The 21,847-nt window shown below is 35.3% G+C and overlaps 1 protein-coding gene across 5 annotated transcripts in view; it reads right to left on the minus strand.

Moving 5' to 3' along the window:
• Window positions 1–21,847, minus strand: part of ABCC9 (ATP binding cassette subfamily C member 9) — a 149,907-nt gene that overhangs the window by 68,563 nt on the left and 59,497 nt on the right. For all 5 annotated transcript variants that reach the window (XM_054443897.2, XM_054443900.2, XM_063672485.1 and 2 more), the window contains 5 exons: window positions 20,043–20,150; window positions 12,796–12,868; window positions 9,769–9,874; window positions 1,548–1,586; window positions 62–163 (listed from right to left, as the gene is read on the minus strand). In XM_054443897.2, the coding sequence (XP_054299872.1) occupies window positions 62–163; window positions 1,548–1,586; window positions 9,769–9,874; window positions 12,796–12,868; window positions 20,043–20,150 (428 nt within the window). The remainder of the gene's footprint in view (window positions 1–61; window positions 164–1,547; window positions 1,587–9,768; window positions 9,875–12,795; window positions 12,869–20,042; window positions 20,151–21,847) is intronic.

Genomic DNA, 21,847 nt, shown 5'->3' on the forward strand with positions numbered 1-21,847 from the left:
CCCAAACACACGAGTCAAAGAGTTGCCATTTTGGTTCTAAATTTTATGTGCTCAAAATTACCTCTGTTTGTTAAAAGGACTTCCAAAAGTAATATTTTCTTCTACTGTAGCATTTAATAGCCAAGGCTTTTGAGCTGCATATGCCACAGAGTACCTGTTCCTACTGAAAAATGAAAAAGAAAAAAAAACACCAGGATTATGCAAAGGTACTGTGCGTGTATGTACTTTACTATAAATAGGGGAAATAAAATTAGTAAACTATCTCAGATACAGAAATGGAAAACTTCTAAAAGAGAAAAATTTAAAGACCACCAACCTTATTAAGAAATGATTAAATATGCCACCTAAATTAAAGGGATTAGAATTTAATCAAAATGTCACATGTATAAAATTTGGTTTGGTACACTGAAGAAGTGTTTTATGGTCTAAAAAACTAATTAAAATTTCCTTTTCTAAAATGACTATAATTTTTAAAAATAATTAAAAGATTATAGCTACAGACATTTTACTTTATACTAATAGCACAATTATTAACTATAAATTCTACGTGCAAACTTTAAGATGTTAATTGATACTGTAATTATTGTATGGCTTTGTGGCTTAATCACATTAACGTATTTTATGGTAATAGATAATATGTAAATATTTCAAAACAAAGAATATCTTAAGGAGTCCCTGAAACTTTCAATATTGAAATCATGCATGTAAAAACTGCATATTTCAAAATATATTGAAATCGTTTATATTTTTAAAATAACTCCCTCCCCCCTTTTGACTTGCAAATTCTACCAGATGTCTATACATCAGACTTTAATTTCCAATAGTTAGGAAAATACATGTGAGCTGAAGAGAATGATGGGAAGGGCAGGTCAGTTTAAAAGTCAGATTTCCACAGTTAGTTCATGATCTGTAAAGTACTAATGAAGGAAATAGGGTTAAAAGAGAGCAAGGTTAAAAAAGAGAGTAGTTAGAAATGTTCAATGATCTTTCTAAAACATTACATCTTAGGAGTGTAGAAGACATGATAATATATAGTATGCTAGCAGTCTCTGAGATAATCATACGTACAGTAAAACAATGGTTCCCAACCTCTGACATGCCTGCTTTCCCCCCCACACCCCACTCAGCTCTTTAAGGTTTTTGTTTTTGTTTTTCCTTTTAAGTAGATAAAGCACTTGGCTCTTCATCTCTACCTTACAGATGGACCCCATCACTGTTTAACTCACAATCAATATATGTATTAATTCTTACATTTTTATTTTATGAAATCCCAAACCCAGTTTACTGAGGATAGTTGGAGTTTCAGCCAAAGTTGGGACACGTGTGACTCAGTGAGAGGAAAACAGTTGACACAAGGAGCCACTTTGTTTGGTAAATTAATTCTTTTAGCAGCTTGTCAAGGTTGCGAACCACTGCTGTTGGAAATATGCTAGCACACTTTAATAAATAACTATACATCATCAGAATAAACAAAATGAGATTAAAGAGATTAAAGTCTGAGGAGGGAAGTTATTCTTATTAAACTCAGGTTAAAATAGAAATAATACCTTCTGGTTGCTTCAAAAGAAGGCTCAGATTCATTTACACTGCAAGTATGGCAAACAATGTTCATTAATTATGAAGTAGAAATATAGAACCAATGTGCATACACATCAGGTAAGATATACAATAAACATTGGACATATTAAAGAGCACATTTCCCAAATGGTTTCTGATATTAATTTCAAAGACAAACCAGATAAGTAGCATTCTTCTTTATGTCTTCATCAGCTAGGAAATAATTGCTTAGTAAGCTTCTAAAACATAAATAGCACTGTTCTCTTTCATAAAAATTTTGGTTCATACAATGACTGGGTTCTAGTGTCAACCCTGCTCCAAACAGTTGTAAACTTGGGGAATCCCTCTAGAATACAGTTTCCCGTTTCATAAGGACTCTGTATTTCCAAGGCCTTCCAACCTTTAAAATTTGAATTTAATAAATTTAAATTCGAAATTACCTACCCTAAGGTAGCAGCAGAAATACTTTTGGGGCGCTAAACATGAAAAATACACAAAACATACTGGCCCCTTAGGAGCTTGTAAGAAAAACAGACATGCACCAGAAACCAAACTACATCTAAGTAGAATCAATTATTGATATGATTTATGTAAAAAGTGGGCTTTGACTGGTCACAATTTGTTATGCCTGTATTATGAGGAAAGACACCTGAAGACCTATTTCTTTTATTGTTCTAATTTTTTATAATGTAGGGTCAGTTGAATTCAATAACATACACACAACAGACGTGAATTCAATAACCATACAAATAATTAAAGCCTACAGAAACTCCAAAAATTGATTCTATTTGACTTTGCAAAATGTTGTATGTTTTTGTGGAGAAAATTTACCTAATTATGCTACCTAATGATATTTGGTTTAGAGTTACTAAGGATCATTTTCACTACTGCACACTGCTAGTGACATCTTGGGATGGCTGATAGAAGCAAAAAAAAGCAATCTCAGACTAAAAATTTCCTCCCAATAATAATTGTTCCCTGATTTAAGTTACTGATAAAAAATAGGGAAATGATCATTTTTCTGAATAATATTTTCCACACAATATGCTTCAGATACCAAGAAATTTGGACTTTGTTTTCTGCGGTATAAATCCAATAGGTGACCTCACTAGTTTTAACTAATTTGAGGAAGAGAGGGAAGAGGGGAGGAAGAGTGAGTGTGTGGCAGAAATGAATGTATTAATTTGTATTCTGGCCATTCAAGTGGAAATGCCCATTAGACATGTGTAAATACCTGTTGGACATTTGAGAACGTCAGCCCAAGGTAGAGATATGGATTTAGAATTCATCAATCTATTCAATAAAGGTTGATTAAATTCCAACTCTGTTTATTCAGGATCAGTTAAAAAATATGCATTGATCACTTCCTAGTGCCATACATGCTAGAGATACAGCAAACAAGAAAGATCCACTCCTTCTTTCATGCCACTTTCACTTTTGTGGGAGCATAATAAGGGAATAAGGGCTAAGACAGGTGGGGTAAAAGATGGTATTAGGGCACTGATCAAGAACCAAGAACCAAAAACAAAGAAACAAAGAACCAGAGAACCAAGCCACCTTTAGCAAATCAGAGTAAACAATAGAGTTGATGTCAGAGGGAAAATTAATAGTGTGCTAGATGAAAAAAAAAAAAAAAAGCCAAGAGTACTTCAGACCAGAGAAAATATGTATTAGAAGGCCATGAGGTATCCTGATTACGCAAAGAAGTGATGTATATTCAGCATGGCTGAAATGTAGGTGTAAATGGCAATGAACTTAAAAAAGTAAGCACAGCCAGATAATGAAGGGGCTCCTAAACCATTGTATAGAGCTTGAACTTTTCCTAAAAGTAAAAGAAAACTACTGAAAAGGTTTAAACGAGAGATACAGGTTCAATTTAGAAATATCACTGTGATCACAGAATGTACCAAATGAACTAGCAGGAACAAGACTGGAGATCATAAAAGAAATCCTTTGCCAATCTCACAGATTTGATTCAGTCAAGTCACCTATAACGTTCTTATAAAACTGTACTTCTTCCTAGTATTTACAAAACATTAATCAAATAACCATAAAATTATTTTCTTACTTTCTCTTGGTTTCCCCTGCTAAACAGTAAGCTTCATGAAAATAGGGGCCTGCCTTCTCTTGTTCACTTATTTCTCCCCCAACTTAGAACTAATACAATGATTTGCATATAAATGGTGTGCAAGAAAGATTTTTTAACAAATTAATAAATGCAAGGGTCACGGAAACCAAGAAGCCAAGTTGATTTCAAGGAGTCATCAATGGGTGAAGAGTTTCAAAATCTATGGAGAAGTAGGACTGAGGACAAATTATTGGGAGTTAGCACTTAGGCAGTCATTGGTGAGAGCCTTTCATCCAGGTTGCAACGCACAGAGTAAAAGAGAAGAACAGAGGTTAAGTGTGGGTGGACTAGGTCGTTAAAAAGAGAAATGTTCCAGTTGATTGAGAGATAAGCAAGACCATTATTTAAAAAACGGGTGGGGGATAATGGAGTGTGAAGAGCAATAAATAAAGACATTTGTAAGAGAAAAGGGTTAATTAATGCAGTAAGGTCCTGAAAAAAGCAAAACAGCACATAGGGGATCTTCACTTCTGAAAACCTCTCCTTGAAGGATTTACGTATATTTTCCTTTTCTTTCAGAGAAAGAAAAAAAGAGGTAAATTTAGACTCATTTGTAGGTAATCATCTTCCAAGAGCAAATTAACCCATTATTTCACTAACATTTTTATGAATAATGTTAAAATCCTTAACTTCCAGAGACTACCTATTCCACCCTCTCACATATCAACATGTTCAATCAAATTCAATTGTGGAAGGTTATATAATTTCTCTTCCAAAATAAAGAAGTAGATTTAGCTCTGTCTAGACTCATCCTCCACCATTCAATGTGGTACTCAACAGCACTCAAGACAACAGGAGAATGCAAAGAGGTCATATAGAAAATCCCCTTCTAGAAAACGGAATAAAGTTTCACTTCTGAAAACCTCTCCATGTAGAATTTGTGTGTATTTTCCTTCCAGAGTAAAAGTTAAAGTCGACACAGTGTATTAGCAACTTCCAGGTATTATGGTTAATAATATTATGGAATGAGAGAGTGACTTTTGCAAATTTAAATCAGGAATACATTTGGAAGAAGGGAAACTAGATGTTGGCACAAACATGATGTATTACATCTGACCCAGGAAAGCTGACTTAATATTATTATTCCTTCATGCCAGCCAAAGTCACATGAAAAGGAATATTTCCTCCATTTATCTGAAAATAATTGAAGCACTGTTACAAAGCTGATTACACTAAGATGTTGGGAGATATAATGTCAGGACAGAAGGGGCCTGAAGAGTAGGATGGTTGATGGCATGGGTGAGAGGGAAAAGAAAAAAAAAAAGGAAAACAAAGATAAATGACAAGCTGTTTCTCACATCATTACAACCACAATTGAAAAGCATTCTGGACTCTGTCATTGAAACTATTCATCAGATAAGGCATTTTAGTTCTGGCTCCTAAGATATCAGTAGAAATTATTGTTTATCATGACAACCAGGAAAGGACTTCAGTCAGGCAGAACGTTTGTTTTTCAACAAATATGAAGCACACTTGGATGCAAGATTGATGTGCACATTGGCATTCTGACAATTTTGGAGAATTTTTTTCATTCCTCTCCCCTCTCATCTTTTCTCTTCTGGGTCTACAATATGTCAGACTAGGTCAAAGGAAGCAATTCCCAAGGAAACAACTATTGGGATCTGTGTGTTCCACGTTCTACCCACACAGGTGTGTGCTGGATGAACAACAATGCCTTTTCTCCGGCCCAAAGTAAATATTTCCTGCTGCAGTAGGTCAGAGTACTTTACTCGATTTTGTTCATGCCTGTGCATGAGGACACATTCAAAAATAAAATTTATGGCTGGGCATGGTGGCTCACACCTGTAATCCCAACACTTTGGGAGGCCGAGGCGGGCGGATTATGGGGTCAGGAGATTGAGACCGTCCTGGTAAACACGGTGAAGCCCTGTCTCTACTAAAAATACAAAAAATTAGCCAGGCGTGGTGGCGTGTGCCTGTAGTCTCAGCTACTCAGGAGGCTGAGGCAGGAGAATGGCATAAACCCAGGAGGCCAAGCTTGCAGTGAGCCAAGATCGTGCCACTGCACTCCAGCCTGGGCAACAGAGTGAGACTCTGTCTCAATAAATAAATAAATAAATAAAATTTATGCAATCAGAGACACATGTAATGGTGAAAGAATGATAGCATAGTATTTGGTGTCTTACCATATCATTTAGTTTATTGTTTTGGTTTGTTTTGAGCTTTAAAAAAAACGAATTCAGTCTGTTGAAGTAAAGGACTTCTAAGCATTTACACAGCAGCAGCTTATGAATATCAATAATTTCTAAATTAGCTTAGCTTTAATTAATAGTTATATGCCTTTCTTTATTGGACTGGGCATACAGCTTTTGTTTCTGGAATGAAAAGAGTAATTACAATTAACTCTTTAAAAGAATGTCAGTAACCTCTGAATATTCCTGATCCTAAAATAGGTTTTATCAGATATTAAGGATATCATGAAAGAAAAATAAGTAATTCTTTTAATTAAATAAAAATAGAATTTGCATTAACTTATTCAATCTATTAGAAGATTACATTTTCATTTGTTTGTGTGTTGAACCAACTTAAACATTTTTGAAGAAAACTTCAGTCCTTTTTGCCATGAAGAGATGGCATTGTTGTTTAGTAAGGCAAATTCCCATAAAAAGATAATTTTTAGGTTACAGGAATTTTATAAATACTCAGAATTATCTCAATTTCCTTCTTACACTTTCATCCTGCTAGCTGACTCCAAATATATGCTGAATCTATTTACTTTGGTTCATTCCACAGCTACCATGTTACATCAAACTACCTTCATCTCTCATCTGAATTAGTGAAATGAACTCTTGAATAGTTTCCCGCACTTTCCCTCTTGCCTCTGTAATTCATTCTTCACACCACAAGTCCGAATCATCTTTTAAAATTGTACATCATACCTTCGCAAAATGTAAATCACTCCTCTACTTAAACTTCTACAATATTTTCCCACTGAACTTAGAACAAAATGTTAACTCCATAGCATACCCAGAATGCTTTCCTCCTTTTCCAGGTAGCCTCAGCTTGCACCTGCATCAGTCAGTATTTACCAGCCATTCCAGACCCTTTTAGGATCTTCAAACACACCTCACAGGTATAGTACCTTTACTATATTGCCTTGTTTTAACATCGTCACAGCATTTATCAAAGTCTAATATTAAGTCTTTTTCTTGTTGATTACTTATACACAGGCCATGTTCTAGACTGTAACCGCATGAGATAGAGACTTGTCTTGTCTTGTTCACTTCTATATCCTTGATACCTAAATCAGTGTTTGGCATGAAGGAGGTACTCAGTAAATGTTGAATGAAAAAAAAAGGACTAAGAAACAAAATATCTGTATTCCATACTAAACATAGAAGATGGTCCAACTGATGTACAATTTACGTATTTTTCCAAATGTAGTTAATTTCATTCCTGGATCAAACTAGATGTTGAAGATCCGCATACTTAGACTGTGTTGTTCTGATACTACCCATACCACATCCTTCACCCCCTCTTGCATGCCCTCTAAACCTTCAAATAACATTTATTATATAATCTATAATCTAGTATTATATTCTGAGTTTTATTTGTAATAATTGGCACATGGAATTTACTTTTGAATAAATTTTAGGAATATTGAGGACATTAAGAATTAACCTTTTATTGACTTTTTATAAGGTATATGGAAGATATTTCTTTAGTTTTTTTTTTTTTTTTTTTTTTAAGAGAAATGGTCTCACTCTGTCGCCCAGGCTGGAGTGTGGTGGCACATTCATAGCTCACTACAGACTCAAACTCCTGGGCTCAAGAGATCTTCCTGCCTCAGTCTCTCAAGTAACTAGGACTACAGGCATGCATCACCATGACCTGCTTATTTTAAAATTTTTTTTGTACAGATAAGGTCTCACTATGTTGCCCAGGCTGCTCTCAAACTGCTGGTTTCAAGTGATACTCCTGCCTCAGCATCCCAAAGTGCTGGGATTACAGGCATAAACCACAGCTGGGCAGATTTCTTCCACAGTTCTCTCCAAAAAGAGAAAATCAGTCTCTACTGAGTAAATGTATGCTGTTTTTCTCCTCACGTTTCCTTCTTTGCCTAGTTTTCATGAAGTTCAGAGAGAAATTTGTGGCCCATATTTTATAATTATACAGGACTTCAGTACATGCATTTCTGTCTATTACAACTTCAGATGATTATTTAAACAATATTTAAAAAATTTCTTTACCTTTATCTTTCAAACTCTACTATACTATGTTATTTTAAATAAAACAATACAAAACTTTATGAAATAAGATACAATATAAATCATATACATGCTTAGGAAAGCAAGAAAATAAATAACTAGGTTATAAAGAATATTTTCTGCATCCTCACATCATTTTTTTATTCATTAACACAATGATAATTATGAATGATAATATTGGGGATCAATTTAGCTCAAGTGGAGCTGGGGCCTGGAAAGTTAAATTACACTTGGAACAGGCCACATTAGGAGATCTTCCTGGTAGGATGAAAATAAAATCTCAAGCCTTTTCTGTCACTGTTATTCTTTCTGTCTGTTTTAATGATGGTAAATCAGGATAAAAACAAAACCCAAATAACTTAATTATGGTTGTACAAGCTACACAATATAATTAAATCCAGTGGGATCTACTTCTTCATCCAAGATAGAAGTGACAGTGGCTAGGGGAACATCATCTAGTGCCTGAGGTTAGTGACTGACACCATCTACTGCCTGAGGATAGTGGCAGGGGAAACCTTGTCTAGTGCCATGAAGCAAACTGAGGTAGCAATGTTTTACTGAGCTCTCTGCTGGGTATGCACTAAACAGTTGCAAGGCTACTATCTGCTAGATTTGCTCAGCAGGAATAAAATGTACACTCAACAATTCTCAGTCTTCTTCTTTTGCCAATGACACTGAAAACAGGATTTACACTTCTATAATTCCAGTCTGAATTTCACAACCAAGAATTTTTTTTTCTTAATTGTAGTTTAAAATAGAATCTACTCTTAAAAGGCCCATAGTCTTCTCATTCTTGAAAGATGTCTGTGTATGTAAACAGCAAACTCAGCCACGGTGGAATTCATGATAGTACGTACAAAATGATATGAAAGAACCTCTGTGGGTTTCGCAACCTCAACACAATTGATATTTGGGACAAGAGAATCCCTTAGTATGGGAGCTGTCATGTGCACTGTAGGATGTTTAGCAGCATCCCTGGCCTCTATCCACCAGGCCAGTAGCAACCCAATGCTTCAGTGTAAAACCAAAAATGTCTCCAGACATTGCCAAATGTCCCTGGGGACAAAAATCACACCCGTTTGAGAACCACTGGTCTATAGCCTAATTTCTTAGATCAGCTGTAGCCAATTTATCCATAAACTACTTATGAGGAGTCTAAGTAGGCCAAACTAAATAAGTATAATTTACTCTTTATTAACCAATTATGTAACATATTTCTGAATCACTTTATTACCACAATGTGCTTTGACCACCATTCAGATATCTAGAAGAAACATCATGCTGGAAGCAATCATTCAAATGTCTGGAAGATGCACTTTCTTTTCCACGTCTTTAGAATTGCACTAATCAAACCTATTCATATCTCCAACTAGACACTTCTAGTATCTAGTTTAAGTATAAGGATAAATAGTTGATTTTCACTTTCTTATACAGCTTTTGGAAAAGATCATTTGATATTTCTTCTCTGAACATTGAAACTTTAAGGTACTGTTTCTATTTAAGCCTTATAAATAATGCACATTTTCCATAACTTATTTTATTATAGAATAAACTTTTAAGTTGTTTCTTTAAGTGTTACCCATTTAACTTTAAAAATCTATCTTTACAATCCCATCCTTACTTTTGTCTCAGCAATATACTAGTTTATACTATTATAAACAACCTTTGTAATAAATTGTTTTGAAACTTTTTATTTATGACTTTTAAGATTTCCATCAATTTTTTTTCAAAGCTGTGCTTATTTCTGAGTAGTCTTCAGAGTCAGAATATATAAATGTATTTGTCTAAGTTATTTCCTTGGAAGATTATCAGATGTATGACATAGCAACGGAAGCCAACTAAAAATATACATACTTGCTCCAGTGAACTTTTCCTTCCAATGTCTGCATCTCACCGAGGATGGCAAGGAGAAGAGAGGACTTCCCACATCCTACTTGGCCCACAATCATGGTTAACTGACCTAGGAAAGCAAAACAAAGGATAACTACAGAATGAGATGGATTCTTAGTGAAATAACATCAAAACACATTTAGAAAAAGCTAATGTTTTACAATCAATGGCCCAGTTTTGATCTCCAGCAATAAGGTATTCTAAACAGCTCCTTTCTCTGATATGTCTTTTTGGAAAAGGAAAAAAATATATATATATAAATAATGATTTATTATTTTTAAAACTATGAGAATAGCTGATATCAGTAAAGAGAGTAATGAAATAATTGCCTAGATTATCGAGATTAGTTTTAACTTTAATATTCATTCAAAATAAAAAGGGCAGTTTTGACTAAAATAAATAATTGGGATAACTCTCTTCTCCAATTTCTCTTTGAATAAGAGAGTGTCTTTGCATTTATAATAGAAAAATCTGTTCCTATTATAAATTTGTTTTGCATTTATAATAGAAAAATCTTCACCTAATGACCTGGCATAAGGCCAGGTCAAAAATATTTCTATTCAATTATAGAGACATTTTTAGGAAAAATTACTGGGTTTATTCCTAAATATTTTATTCTTTTTGATGCTATTGTGGATAGTATTGTTTTCTTAATTTGAGATAGTTTGTTGTTAGCATATAAGTACTTGGAAATAAAATTAACCAAGGAGGTGAAAAACATATACACTGAAAACTATGACATTGGTGAAATTAACACAAACAAAAAAAATGGAAAGACATCTGGGCTTAGGGACTGGAAGAATTAATATTGTTAAAATGTCCATACTACCCAAAGCAATCTACAGATTCAGTGTAATCCTTATCAAAATCCCTACGGCATCTTTTACAGAGATAGAAAAATCAATTCCAAAATTCATATGGAAACAGTAGACCCCAAATAGCCAAAGCTATCTTAAGAAAGCAGAGCAAAGCTGGAGGTATCACACTTTTTGCTTGCAAAATATATTACAAACCTATAGTAATCAAAACAGTACAGTACTTGCATAAAGACAGATGCATATATCAATGGAACAGAAGAGAGAGACCATAAATAAACCCATACATATACAGTCAACTGATCTTCAGCGAGAAGTTTCAACAAACTGGATATCTACATGCAAAAGAATAAAATTGGAGCCTATACTACACCATACACAAAAATAAACTCAAAATGGATTAAAAACTTAAATGTCAGATCTGAAACTATAAAAATCCTTAAAGAAAAAACTTCTTGGCATTGAACTTGGCAGTGATTTCTTGGATTTCACACCAAAGCACAGGCAATAAAACCAAAAATAGATAAGTAGAACCACATCAAACTAAAGAGCTTCTGCACAGCAAAGGAAACAACAGAATGAAAAGGAGACCTACGGGATGAGAGAAAATATTTGCAAACTATCTATCTGATAAGAGGTTAATATCCAAAATATAAAATACAGAAAAAAAAACAGAAACAAAACAAATAATCCAATTTAAAAATGGGCAAAGAACCCGAATAGAGATATTTCTCCAAATAAGAAATACAAATGGCCACCAGGTATATATAAAATGGCATTCAACAACACTAAACATCAGGGAAATGTAAATCAAAACCATAATGAGATATCACCTCACACCTGTTAGGATGGCTGTAATAAAAAAACATGAAAGATAACAAGTGTTAGTGAGGATGTGGAGAAACTGGAACCCTTACACACTGTTGCTGGTAATGTAGAATTGTGCAGCCAACAATGGAAAACAGTATAGAGGTTCCTCGAAAAACTAAAAATAGAATTGCCATATGATCCAGCAATCCCATTTCTGGCTATTTATGCAAGCGAATCAGAATTAGGGTCTCAAAGAGATATCTGCTCCCCCATCTTCATTGTAGCATCATTCACAATAGTCAAGATATTGAAACAACCCAAATGTCCATTGACAAATGAATGAATAAAGAAAATGTGGTATATACATGCAATGGGATATTATTCAGTCTTATAAAAAGAAGGAAATCCTGCCATTCACAACAACATGGATGAACCTAGAGGACATTATGCTAAATGAAATAAGCCAGTCACAGAAGGAGAAATACTGTATGATTCCACTTCTATGAGGTATCTAAAATTTTGACTCTTAGGTATTTTAACTAATTTAGTCAAAATTTTAGACATTTCTTCTCACAGAAACAGAAAATAGAATGGTGGGTTCCAGGAGATGGGGAAAAGGGAAAATGGGAAATTGTTGTTCAATAGTTATTATTGAATTTCAGTTATGTGAGATGAATAAGTTCTAGAAATCTGCTGGTCAATATAGTACGTACAATGAACAATATAGTACTGTGTACTTTAAAATGTGTCAAGAGGATAAGTCTCATGTTAAGTGTTCTTCCCACAAAAAATAAAATCAAAAGAGAAGAATACAAGGAAATTTTTGGTAGTGATTGCATATTGAATACTTTGGTTGTGGTGATGGTTTTCACAGGTATGTACATATGCTCAAACTCATCAAAATGTAAGCATTAAATATGTGCAATTTTTGTGGATCAATTACACTTCAATAAAACTTTTTTAAAATATTAAATACATATAATTATTGGATATTTAAATTTTAAGTATCTTGAAAACTTCATCAGTATTTCTCACAAACAGAAAATAAGTTTCTCATATACTCTTTCTTTAAAGTGTTTCTCAAACAAAAAGTGAAATCAACCACCCCACTGTTTAAACTGCCCAAATCAGCAAATGAACAGTAAATAATTGTCCAAAGGTATAGACTCCACTGTGAAAGGCAGGTCTTATCATTTCCAGCCGTTCCCACAGTGACACAGTGGCTCGCAAGCACAATAGTGCAAATAGGTAATCATAAATAATATTTATGTCTTTAAAAAGTATCTTTTTGTTAGGCTCAATTATCTTGGAAAACTATGGCTACGGTCATGAACAATTACAAAAATGCATAACAAATTACTCTTACCTGTTGGAATTCGAATGTCTATATTGGATAATGTAGCTAAACCACTGCCCCATGAAAAGTATCCATTTGTGACCTACAAAATAAAAATATAGAAATTAAATTATATGTGTGGTATCAATGAATAATTCTAATTAAAATAAAAATTTGTAGGCCGGGTGCAGTGGCTCATGCCTGTAATCCCAGCACTTTGAGAGACCAAGGCGGGTGGATCACAAGGTCAGGAGATCGAGACCATCCTGACTAACATGGTGAAACCCCGTCTCTACTAAAAATACAAAAAATTAGCCGGGCGTGGTGGCAGGTGCCTGTAGTCCCAGCTACTCGGGAGGCTGAGGCAGGAGAATGGTGTGAACCCAGTAGGCAGAGGTTGCAGTGAGCCGAGATCGCGCCACTGCACTCCAGCCTGGGTGACAGAGCGAGACTCCGTCTCAGAAAAATAAAATAAAATAAAATAAAATAAAATAAAATAAAATAAAAATTTGTAAGTGCTAAAAGACTCAACCCAAGGTAGAACACACAATGGTGAAATTCTGATTTAGAGTTACGGCTATTTAGTGGTATAAATGAAAAATTAGAAAGAATGAAAGTGAAAGGAGGGTCTTTCAATTTGCGATATTATGAAGAATGCTAAAATCTCTGAAAATTTGGGATTACCAGATTGTTGACATATGGCCATTCTTAAAAGACAATTATCCCAAACATTTTCCAATGAAATCTCTACATTAATTATTTTCTCACTGCCAGACAATTCCCCAAATCCTAGTGATTAAAATAAAGAAGAGAAATAACCACAAATTATTCCAGCAAAATGACTTCATTAACTGAGGAGGAAAATTCTGTAATTAATGAGTTTCCTGAACTGTGTAGGCCAACTATTCACTGAAGTTAAAAAGAGTAAAGAATAATAAAAGAAGTGACGCAGCATTGCTTGTGGTATAAACGCCAACAATCAGGAAAAATCACAATACCTTCTATTCATCCCACACAATCTATTTGTTTTAACAAGCTTCAAGTGGACTTAATAGTTTTACCAGTTATAAAAATAGGAAATAAAACAGTAACAGAACCCAAGAATTAGAAGGATGAAGTAGACACAGATGAGGGGAGGAAAGGCTCCTAAAAATCAGGAGAAACTGAAGATACACTTTGCTCATAAACTAATGTTTTATTTCAAAACCATAAATGAAATTTCTAAGCACACTATTGTTTAGGAATTTTGCAGAATGGATTTGTGATACCTGAATTATAACTACATATAACCCTAAAAACTCTTCATAAAATGAATAACTTAAAGAGTGAAAAACTCTGCTTGAAAAGGCTAGATTATGTTTGTCCATGCAGGTTTTCTCTAGCTTGTAATGTATATGGCACAACATTTAGTAATATCCATCACATAGTTATGTGTGAAATTAGTCATGGAAGGAGGGTCGCATAGAAGGGCTGGAATCGAATTATTGATTGCTTTATAAATATGGCTGATCATCCTCACTCTGTTTGAGGGACTGTTAGGCTGACATAGGTTACAAAGAAGGCATAATGCATCCTCCCTGCTCTCTTGAAGCTTGCAATCAGTTGAGTAAGTAAACCATGGAAAGAAGTGAGTACAAGACACAACATTATGGGCTAAGTACCAAATAGAGGGGACACACAGACAGTAAGTACAATAGCAGCTCATAAAGAAAATCATTTACATCTGGGATGAGTCAAAAAACTTTTTGGAAAAAGAGGCCTTTTAACTAGTTTTGTAAAATATACTGAATGTCAATGAAAGCATTTGTAGGTAAAGAACTATAGTGAGAATAGGCTGAAGATCAAAAAACCGTAAAATATGTCAGAGGAAATGATGAATAGAGCTAGCTGGGGCAGAACTGGCTGGGGCTGTCATTATGGTTAAATGACAAATGTCATGCAAAGAAATTATACAGCCTCAGAGGCTGAAGATTCCATTTTCTCTCCTAGGGTAGGTGAGGAAGCTAAAAGAGGCACAAAAATAGATGCTTGTGGACAAGGACCAGCATGAAACTGAGAGAGGCCCTACATGACACCGTTGATATTCTCAGCAAATTGGGAACTAAGGTGATCTGGAGAAAGAGGAGGCAAAAGGAGAGAGAAGGAGGTGGGAATAGAGTGGTGACAGCTGCATAGCTACTGTAGGTTTGGAAAATAATGCTGCTAAGAGACATGTAAAAGGGTGGCAGATAGCTACTGGGGGAGGGGAGTCAGCTGAGGTTGGAGATAATAAATCTGTGGCCATGCTGGCCTGTATCATTGTGTCACCTTCTCTAGAGCACTCAGCAGCCTGGTTATAGATGTGTAGAAGGCATAAGGTTGGATTGCTGCAGAAAGATACTAAAGGACTGGGAGAAAAAGAAGGGGCTCAGGATATTGAAGGTTTCAATGGTGTTAAAACAAACAATGACCATGAAATTAAAGGCCTGAGAAAACTTGGGTACCAGGATTTTGTTGTCAGTGACTGACTAGTCTAATAGAGCAAGATAGAGGGGATGCAGTTCCAGGTGGTGACCAAATGTGAATACAAATTATATGAGTGTGAAATTAAATTATACATGTGGTATCAATGAATAATTTCTAATTAAAATAAAAATTTGTGAGTGCTAAAAGACTCAACCCAAGGTAGAACACACAATGGTGAAATTCTAATTTAGAGTTATGGCTATTTAGTGGTATAAATGAAAAATTAAAAAGAGTGAAAGGAGGGTCTTTCAATTCATGATATTATGAAGAATGCTAAAAATCCTTTAGTGCCTTTCCGCAGCAATCCAACCTCATGCCTTCTACACACGTATAACCAGGCTGCTGAATGCTATGGAGAAGGTGACACAGTGATACAGGTGAGGTTGTGCAAATGGAGTGACAGTAGATTAGGGGATTTTCAGGCTGGGATACTGGATAGACTGTGCCCTTGAAAGTTTAAATCCTAACTATGTGTGGCACATACAAAGACAGAACGGTGGACTAGGAAACATACTTACATCTACAGTGAAGGTGGAAGAGTGATTATGAGGTCCTCTGATAATAGATGTGAGAACAGGTAGAAAATACCATAGCTTTATGAGTGTGACAGGGAAAGGTTATGGTCTGAAAGTAGCAGGAAAGAACTAAAATAATGCAATGTCACCTTCTGATTTGGTGCTACATTGAAGTAAAAGAAGGAACAACATCCATACAAGAAAGATAGAAGAGGAGGAAGGCTAAAGTTAATTTCTCCTGCTACCATTTACACTTCCATTCCCTCCCGCCTTTTATAAAATGCACTAAATTCTCCACCAGCAGGGTTAAAATCCTGACTTCCCCAACTAGATGTCTGAACTTGGAAAATCAGCTAATATATAAATCAGTCTTTGCAAAGGATCATGTAAGGATAGGTACAATGATGATCATCATAACAGGGTTTATGATAGAGGAAAGATGGAGGCAAGCTCAGTGTACATCACTAGGGGATAAGTAAAATGCAGTGACATATTCTATAGGATACAATGGTGCACTTAGCAGAAGCAAATGATCAAGAAAACATTTAAGTAAATTGAGAGCACATAGACACTTATGACAACACTACATATTTTACAAAGATATGGGCATGCCTAAGCACATCAAGCACATTAGAGCTGGTTCTATAATGATGGAGGTAGGGGGTATATATATTGGGAATGAGGTGACTTTGATAGGAAGGAGTATCAGGCATACAGGGAAAGAATGAATTAAAATTTAAAAGCAGGAGCCAGATAGACACAAAATGTCACCTAGTATATGATTCCACTTATATGAAATATCCAGAATAGGCAAATCCATTGGTTGCTGCCTGGGGCAAGGGGAGTGGGAAATGGGGAGCAATTGCTTAATGGATTTGAGATTTCCTCTTGGGGTGATGAAATAGTTTTGGAACTAGGTAAAGGTGGTGGTTGCACAACATTATGAATGTACTAAATGCCACTGGATTGTTGACTTTGAAATGGTTGTCTGCTAAGTGAATTTCACCTCAATGAAAAGAATTTTTTTTTTTTAAATTTAAAGGCAGGGCACACACAGACCACTGTCCATTTTCTCCTGCTGAAAATAAGTAACAATGCTGAACAAAATTTGGTTTGTATAAAATCTCACTAAAAGAAGCAGTTAGGAAATTCCAAGTCAAAATATAAGGAAAAAATACAAATTCAAAGGTGTGAGCCCCAGAACGCCTAAGCTTCTTTCCCCCAAGGGGCCAAGTATACCTAAGAAGGAAAAAAAAAAAAACAGTTATGAAGACTTGTTCTAAAAGGTATCAATGTTCGTTAGAAAGCTATAGTAATCATTACAGCGGAGTACTGAACAGACAAATAAATCTGAGAAAAATAAATGAAGGTTATCAATTGATTCACACACATACAGATCCTTGATGTGTAACTGACATCACACTGAAGATCAGTGGGGACAGTGATCAATAATACATGGGGCTAGACAACTAGATATCACACTTGAAAACATTACATCAGACCTTACTGATTTACTACTAAATTTGGGAAAATGACTACTACTAAATGTACTACTGCTACATTTATGATTTACTAATAAATTATTCATCACTGATTTACCTACTAAATCACATCCCTACTTCATACTAAACACAAAAATTGATTTTATGTGTATTAAAGGACTAAAGTTAAAAAGTGTAGCTTCAAAGCTTTTAGGAGCTAATATGGAACGTCTTCATGGCCTCTGAGTAGGAAAAGTTTTCTTAAATAAGACCAAAAACCAAAGCATTAACCATAAAGGAAAAGTTGTATCCTAGACTATATTAAAGTTGTATCCTAGACTATATAGACTATAGACTATATTAAAATTAAGACTTTATAGACTATATTAAAATATAGACTATAGACTATATTAAAATTAAGAACTTCTGTTCAATGAAAGATATCATAGAGTAGAAAGCCAAGTCACACAGAATGGGAGAAGAATTTTGCAACATAAGTGACTGTCAAAGTAGTACCAAAAATTTTTAAAGAGGAGAAGGACAAACAACCTGGTAATTCACAAAAGAGAAATCCAAACCCAAACCCCAATGGCCATTTTCATAAATATATCTTATATCGAAAGCTGCTTGACCTCATTTGTAATCAGAAAAATGCAAATAAAAACCACAGCAAGATACAATTACACCTCTCCCAGCACACAACACTTGGCAAAAAAATGAGAAGCATTTTTTTGGTGAAGATGTAGAGCAACAGGAACTCTCAGTCACTTCTGGTGAAAGTGTAAATTGGCACCATCACTTTGGAAAGCAGTTTGCCATTATCTAGGAAGGTTGAGGATGCACATACCGTATAACTCAGCAACTGTTCACAATAGCCCCAAACTGAAAAATACCCAACAGACCATCAAAAGTAGAACAGATAATTAAATTCTGGTATATTTATAGAATGGAACAATTTGTACAGTAGAACAGCAATGAGAGGGAATGGATTACATTAACAAAATATAGATGAATTACACACACATAATGTTGAGCAAAAGAAGCAACACACACACACATATAAACATATTTAAACTTTTAAGAAACTAAAAATATGTTTTTAGGGAGGCAAGCATAGCAAGAATAATCAAGGAAATGACTATAAAAGACAGGGTGGCAATTATATCTCGGGGAAAAATATAAGAAGACAGCAGATATATGTGTTGGAGCATTTTCTGAGGGAGCTGCTGATATAAATATGTACTTCTCTGCAGTATATTGTATTTCACAATAAAAATATTTCAAAAAATAAATATATTATTACCAATTTGTGAGCTTTCACCATAAGTAAAAAATTAATTTGGGTTTGAAAGTGAGCCTGAAACTGCGGAGGCCATTCAGAAGCACAGCAAAGTCAAAGCCATTGATAGGCAGCTATTTTTCTTAATGCATGAATGGTCAATTTTGGAAAAAAAATCATAATAGTCTCTCTTTTCTTTCAAAAAGAAAATTAATGAAACACATGGAAAAGACATATTTTTAGATTCCTGCTATAGTGAACATAAAATGTCAATTAAAAACGCCCTGTTTTTTATTCACCAATACGTTAGTTGTTATCTGGGCATAGTGAGGAAAACAACAGCATAGATGACAATTTCCAATCTCTCATTCCTTATCTTTTCATAGCCCCTAGTTCACACTCTGCCTGAACATTGTAATTGCCTAGGGAACAACACACACACACACACACACACACACACACACACATTTTTTAAAGCTTTGTAGGTGATTCTAATGCATAGCCAAAGTCAAGAATCACTAGAGCTCTCTTTAAAATTCATATGTGACATATCCTTTTAACCCCAAAACAACCACACTAAAATGGTATGTCCACCTCAAGATGGGCAAACCATGGCTCAATGAGGCATAGTAATTTGCCCAAATATCATGCATCAAATTAGTGGAAAAGGGAGGGCTAGCACTAGCTTGTTCCACTCAATCACATGTTTGTTCCGATTATGAAGTGGCTATTGTGGGAAGGTATTGTGTCAGGTGTCAAGGAGAGTGAGACCTAAACATAGCTCTTGGCTCTACTATACACCCCATACTGAGCTTCCCCCTCTCTCTGACTGGCCTAGGCTGTGCAGGAGAATTGGATATCCTCCAGTAGCCAATGCAGCCAGTTTGCTAAGTTTCCAGGACTCTGGTAGCTCCCATGGATGGAGGCCTTTGACTGCTGCCAGCAGCTCTTCCAATTCCTGCACAACACTGATTACTCCCTCTTATCCCCAACTCTGGGTTGCCTGTTCTGCCTAAACTTAAGCACAATGCCTGGGGAGAGTCCAAATAGCCAAGTTTGAAATGAGATCAAGGGCAGTACCGGGAAACTGGTGAATGCATACACTAGTCTGAGTCTCCCCTGATTGAAAACAATGACTATCTAATTTATATTCCTGAAATTTGAACTTATAATATTGGTATTCTCATGAATCAATTTATTTGGTTGATAAACATAGGAATACCAGAAAAAATACATGCAACACTAGCTTCTAAAGCAGATTCAGAAGAAAGTCACATTCTCTGGTTATTGAAACATGCTGCTGGAGCAAAAATTGTGGTTGGGAGATGAGGAAGAACTGACAATTAAAACTCAGAATTTTTTTTAAATATTATTAGGGTTAATGACAACTGTAAAAAGAATTTAAAGGCACAATTTAGGACACTTTCGCAGAACTTCACCATAAAGTAGTAACATAAATGTTTCTATTCATGTAAGAATCCAGGAAATAAAAATAACCTTTATTGCAATGTCCTCTGTTTCTGCAGGGCGTAGACGCCGTGTTGATTGCTCATAGCTGTCCAGGTGATATCTTCCAGGCTGTTTCCTGTTTATAGTTTTTGGCTGCTGCATTCCAAATGGAAAAGAACACAAGTTGAGGCTTTATTAAAAAAATGAAGTTTTACTGAACATTTACTCACATTGCTACCTAAGTTCCAAGAAAAAATGGATGTCATATTTTTAATTATTTCAGTGACTCCTTCATAAAAAAAAATGAAAAATTCTTAAGCTCTAGTTAAACCTCATTCACATGCCTCCTGAGAAAAAATGAAAATAGGATAATTGCAAATGATGGAAGTTAAAGTACAGAGTCCCAAACTAAGTTTTGGATAATCTTTCTCAAATGATATGGATGGATTATGCCCAGGCAATAAAAACAACTGCGTGGTGTTAAAAGGTGATCAGATTAACTCAGGTCAAACTAGACTCCATCTGCTAGGCTATGATATGGTTTGGCTGTTGTGGGAGGGACCCAGTGGGAGGTAATTGAATCATGGGTGTGGGGATCTTTTCCCGTGTTGGTCTCGTGATAGTGACTAAGTCTCAGGAGATCTGATGGTTTTACATAGGGGAGTTCCCCTGCACATGCTGTCATGCCTGCCACCATGTAAGATGTGCTTTTGCTTCTCCTTTGCCTTCCACCATGATGGTGAGGCCTCCCAGCCATGGGAGCTGTGAGTCCATTAAATCTCTTTCCTTTATAAATTACCCAGTCTCAGGTATGTCTTTATTAGCAGTGTGAGAATAGACTAATACAGTTATCAGGCTTGTAAACATTCTACCCGTACATTATTGATAATTCTCTGAATCATGAGGATTTTTAATCTGATACACTCACATAAATCAGACTGAGCTACAAGCACCCAGCTTCTGCTATGGACTGACAAAAGCATAAAGATCTAGTTTTTTTTTTGTCCAAAGATATTACAGTGTTTCATCAGGAGATCCATAAGTCTTATAGAATGATCTAGTCTATCTCAAATGTTATAGCCCTATTCCTAGTCAATGGACTAAAACATCCTTTATAAAGAGGATGCCAGCTGAAGTGTGACAGTCTTCACATATTTAAGGTGAATGTAAGTCATATCTAGAAATTTGTCATTCTCTAATTTTTTAGTTCAGTTTCACACAGAGATAAATGGCTAAACAGAAAGTAGAATATTTAGCTCATAAACCTCTAATCTGGAAAAATTTTAAAGCTCAAAATTTCTTCCAGAAACATATTGAGTCAGTATTTCAACATAAATAATTAACTTTTTTTTTTTGGAAACAAGAGTCTCACTCTGTCCCTCAGGCTGGAGTGCAGTGGCATGAACACAGCTCACTGCAGCCTTGACCACCCAGGCTCAAGTGATCCTCCCACCTCAGCCTCCTGAGAAGCTGAGACTACAGGTGCATTTGCCACCATGCCTGGCTAATTTATTTACTATTTGTAGAGACAGGTTCTGCCTGTGTTGCCCAGGTGGTCTCAAACACCTGGATACAAGCTATCCACCCATCTCAGCTTCCCAAAGTGCTGGGACTATAGGTATGAACCAATGCATTCAGCCATAATTATCTTCCTGCTCAAATACCTTATAGAGACTATGAAGGCTAAGCAATAATACACTTTAAACTGTTAAGTTACCTAGAAAGGAAACGATTCTAGAATTGTGAAAGTTGTTGGTTTTGGGGGGTTATTTTTTGGCCTGGAACTGCAGGTTTAGCTTTTTGAAAAATCCATTGGGTTCTACTATGGGAATTAGGAAAGTACTCAAATAATC

Source organism: Pongo pygmaeus, chromosome 10, assembly GCF_028885625.2.
Source record: "Pongo pygmaeus isolate AG05252 chromosome 10, NHGRI_mPonPyg2-v2.0_pri, whole genome shotgun sequence".
Classification (NCBI taxonomy): Eukaryota; Metazoa; Chordata; class Mammalia; order Primates; family Hominidae; genus Pongo; species Pongo pygmaeus.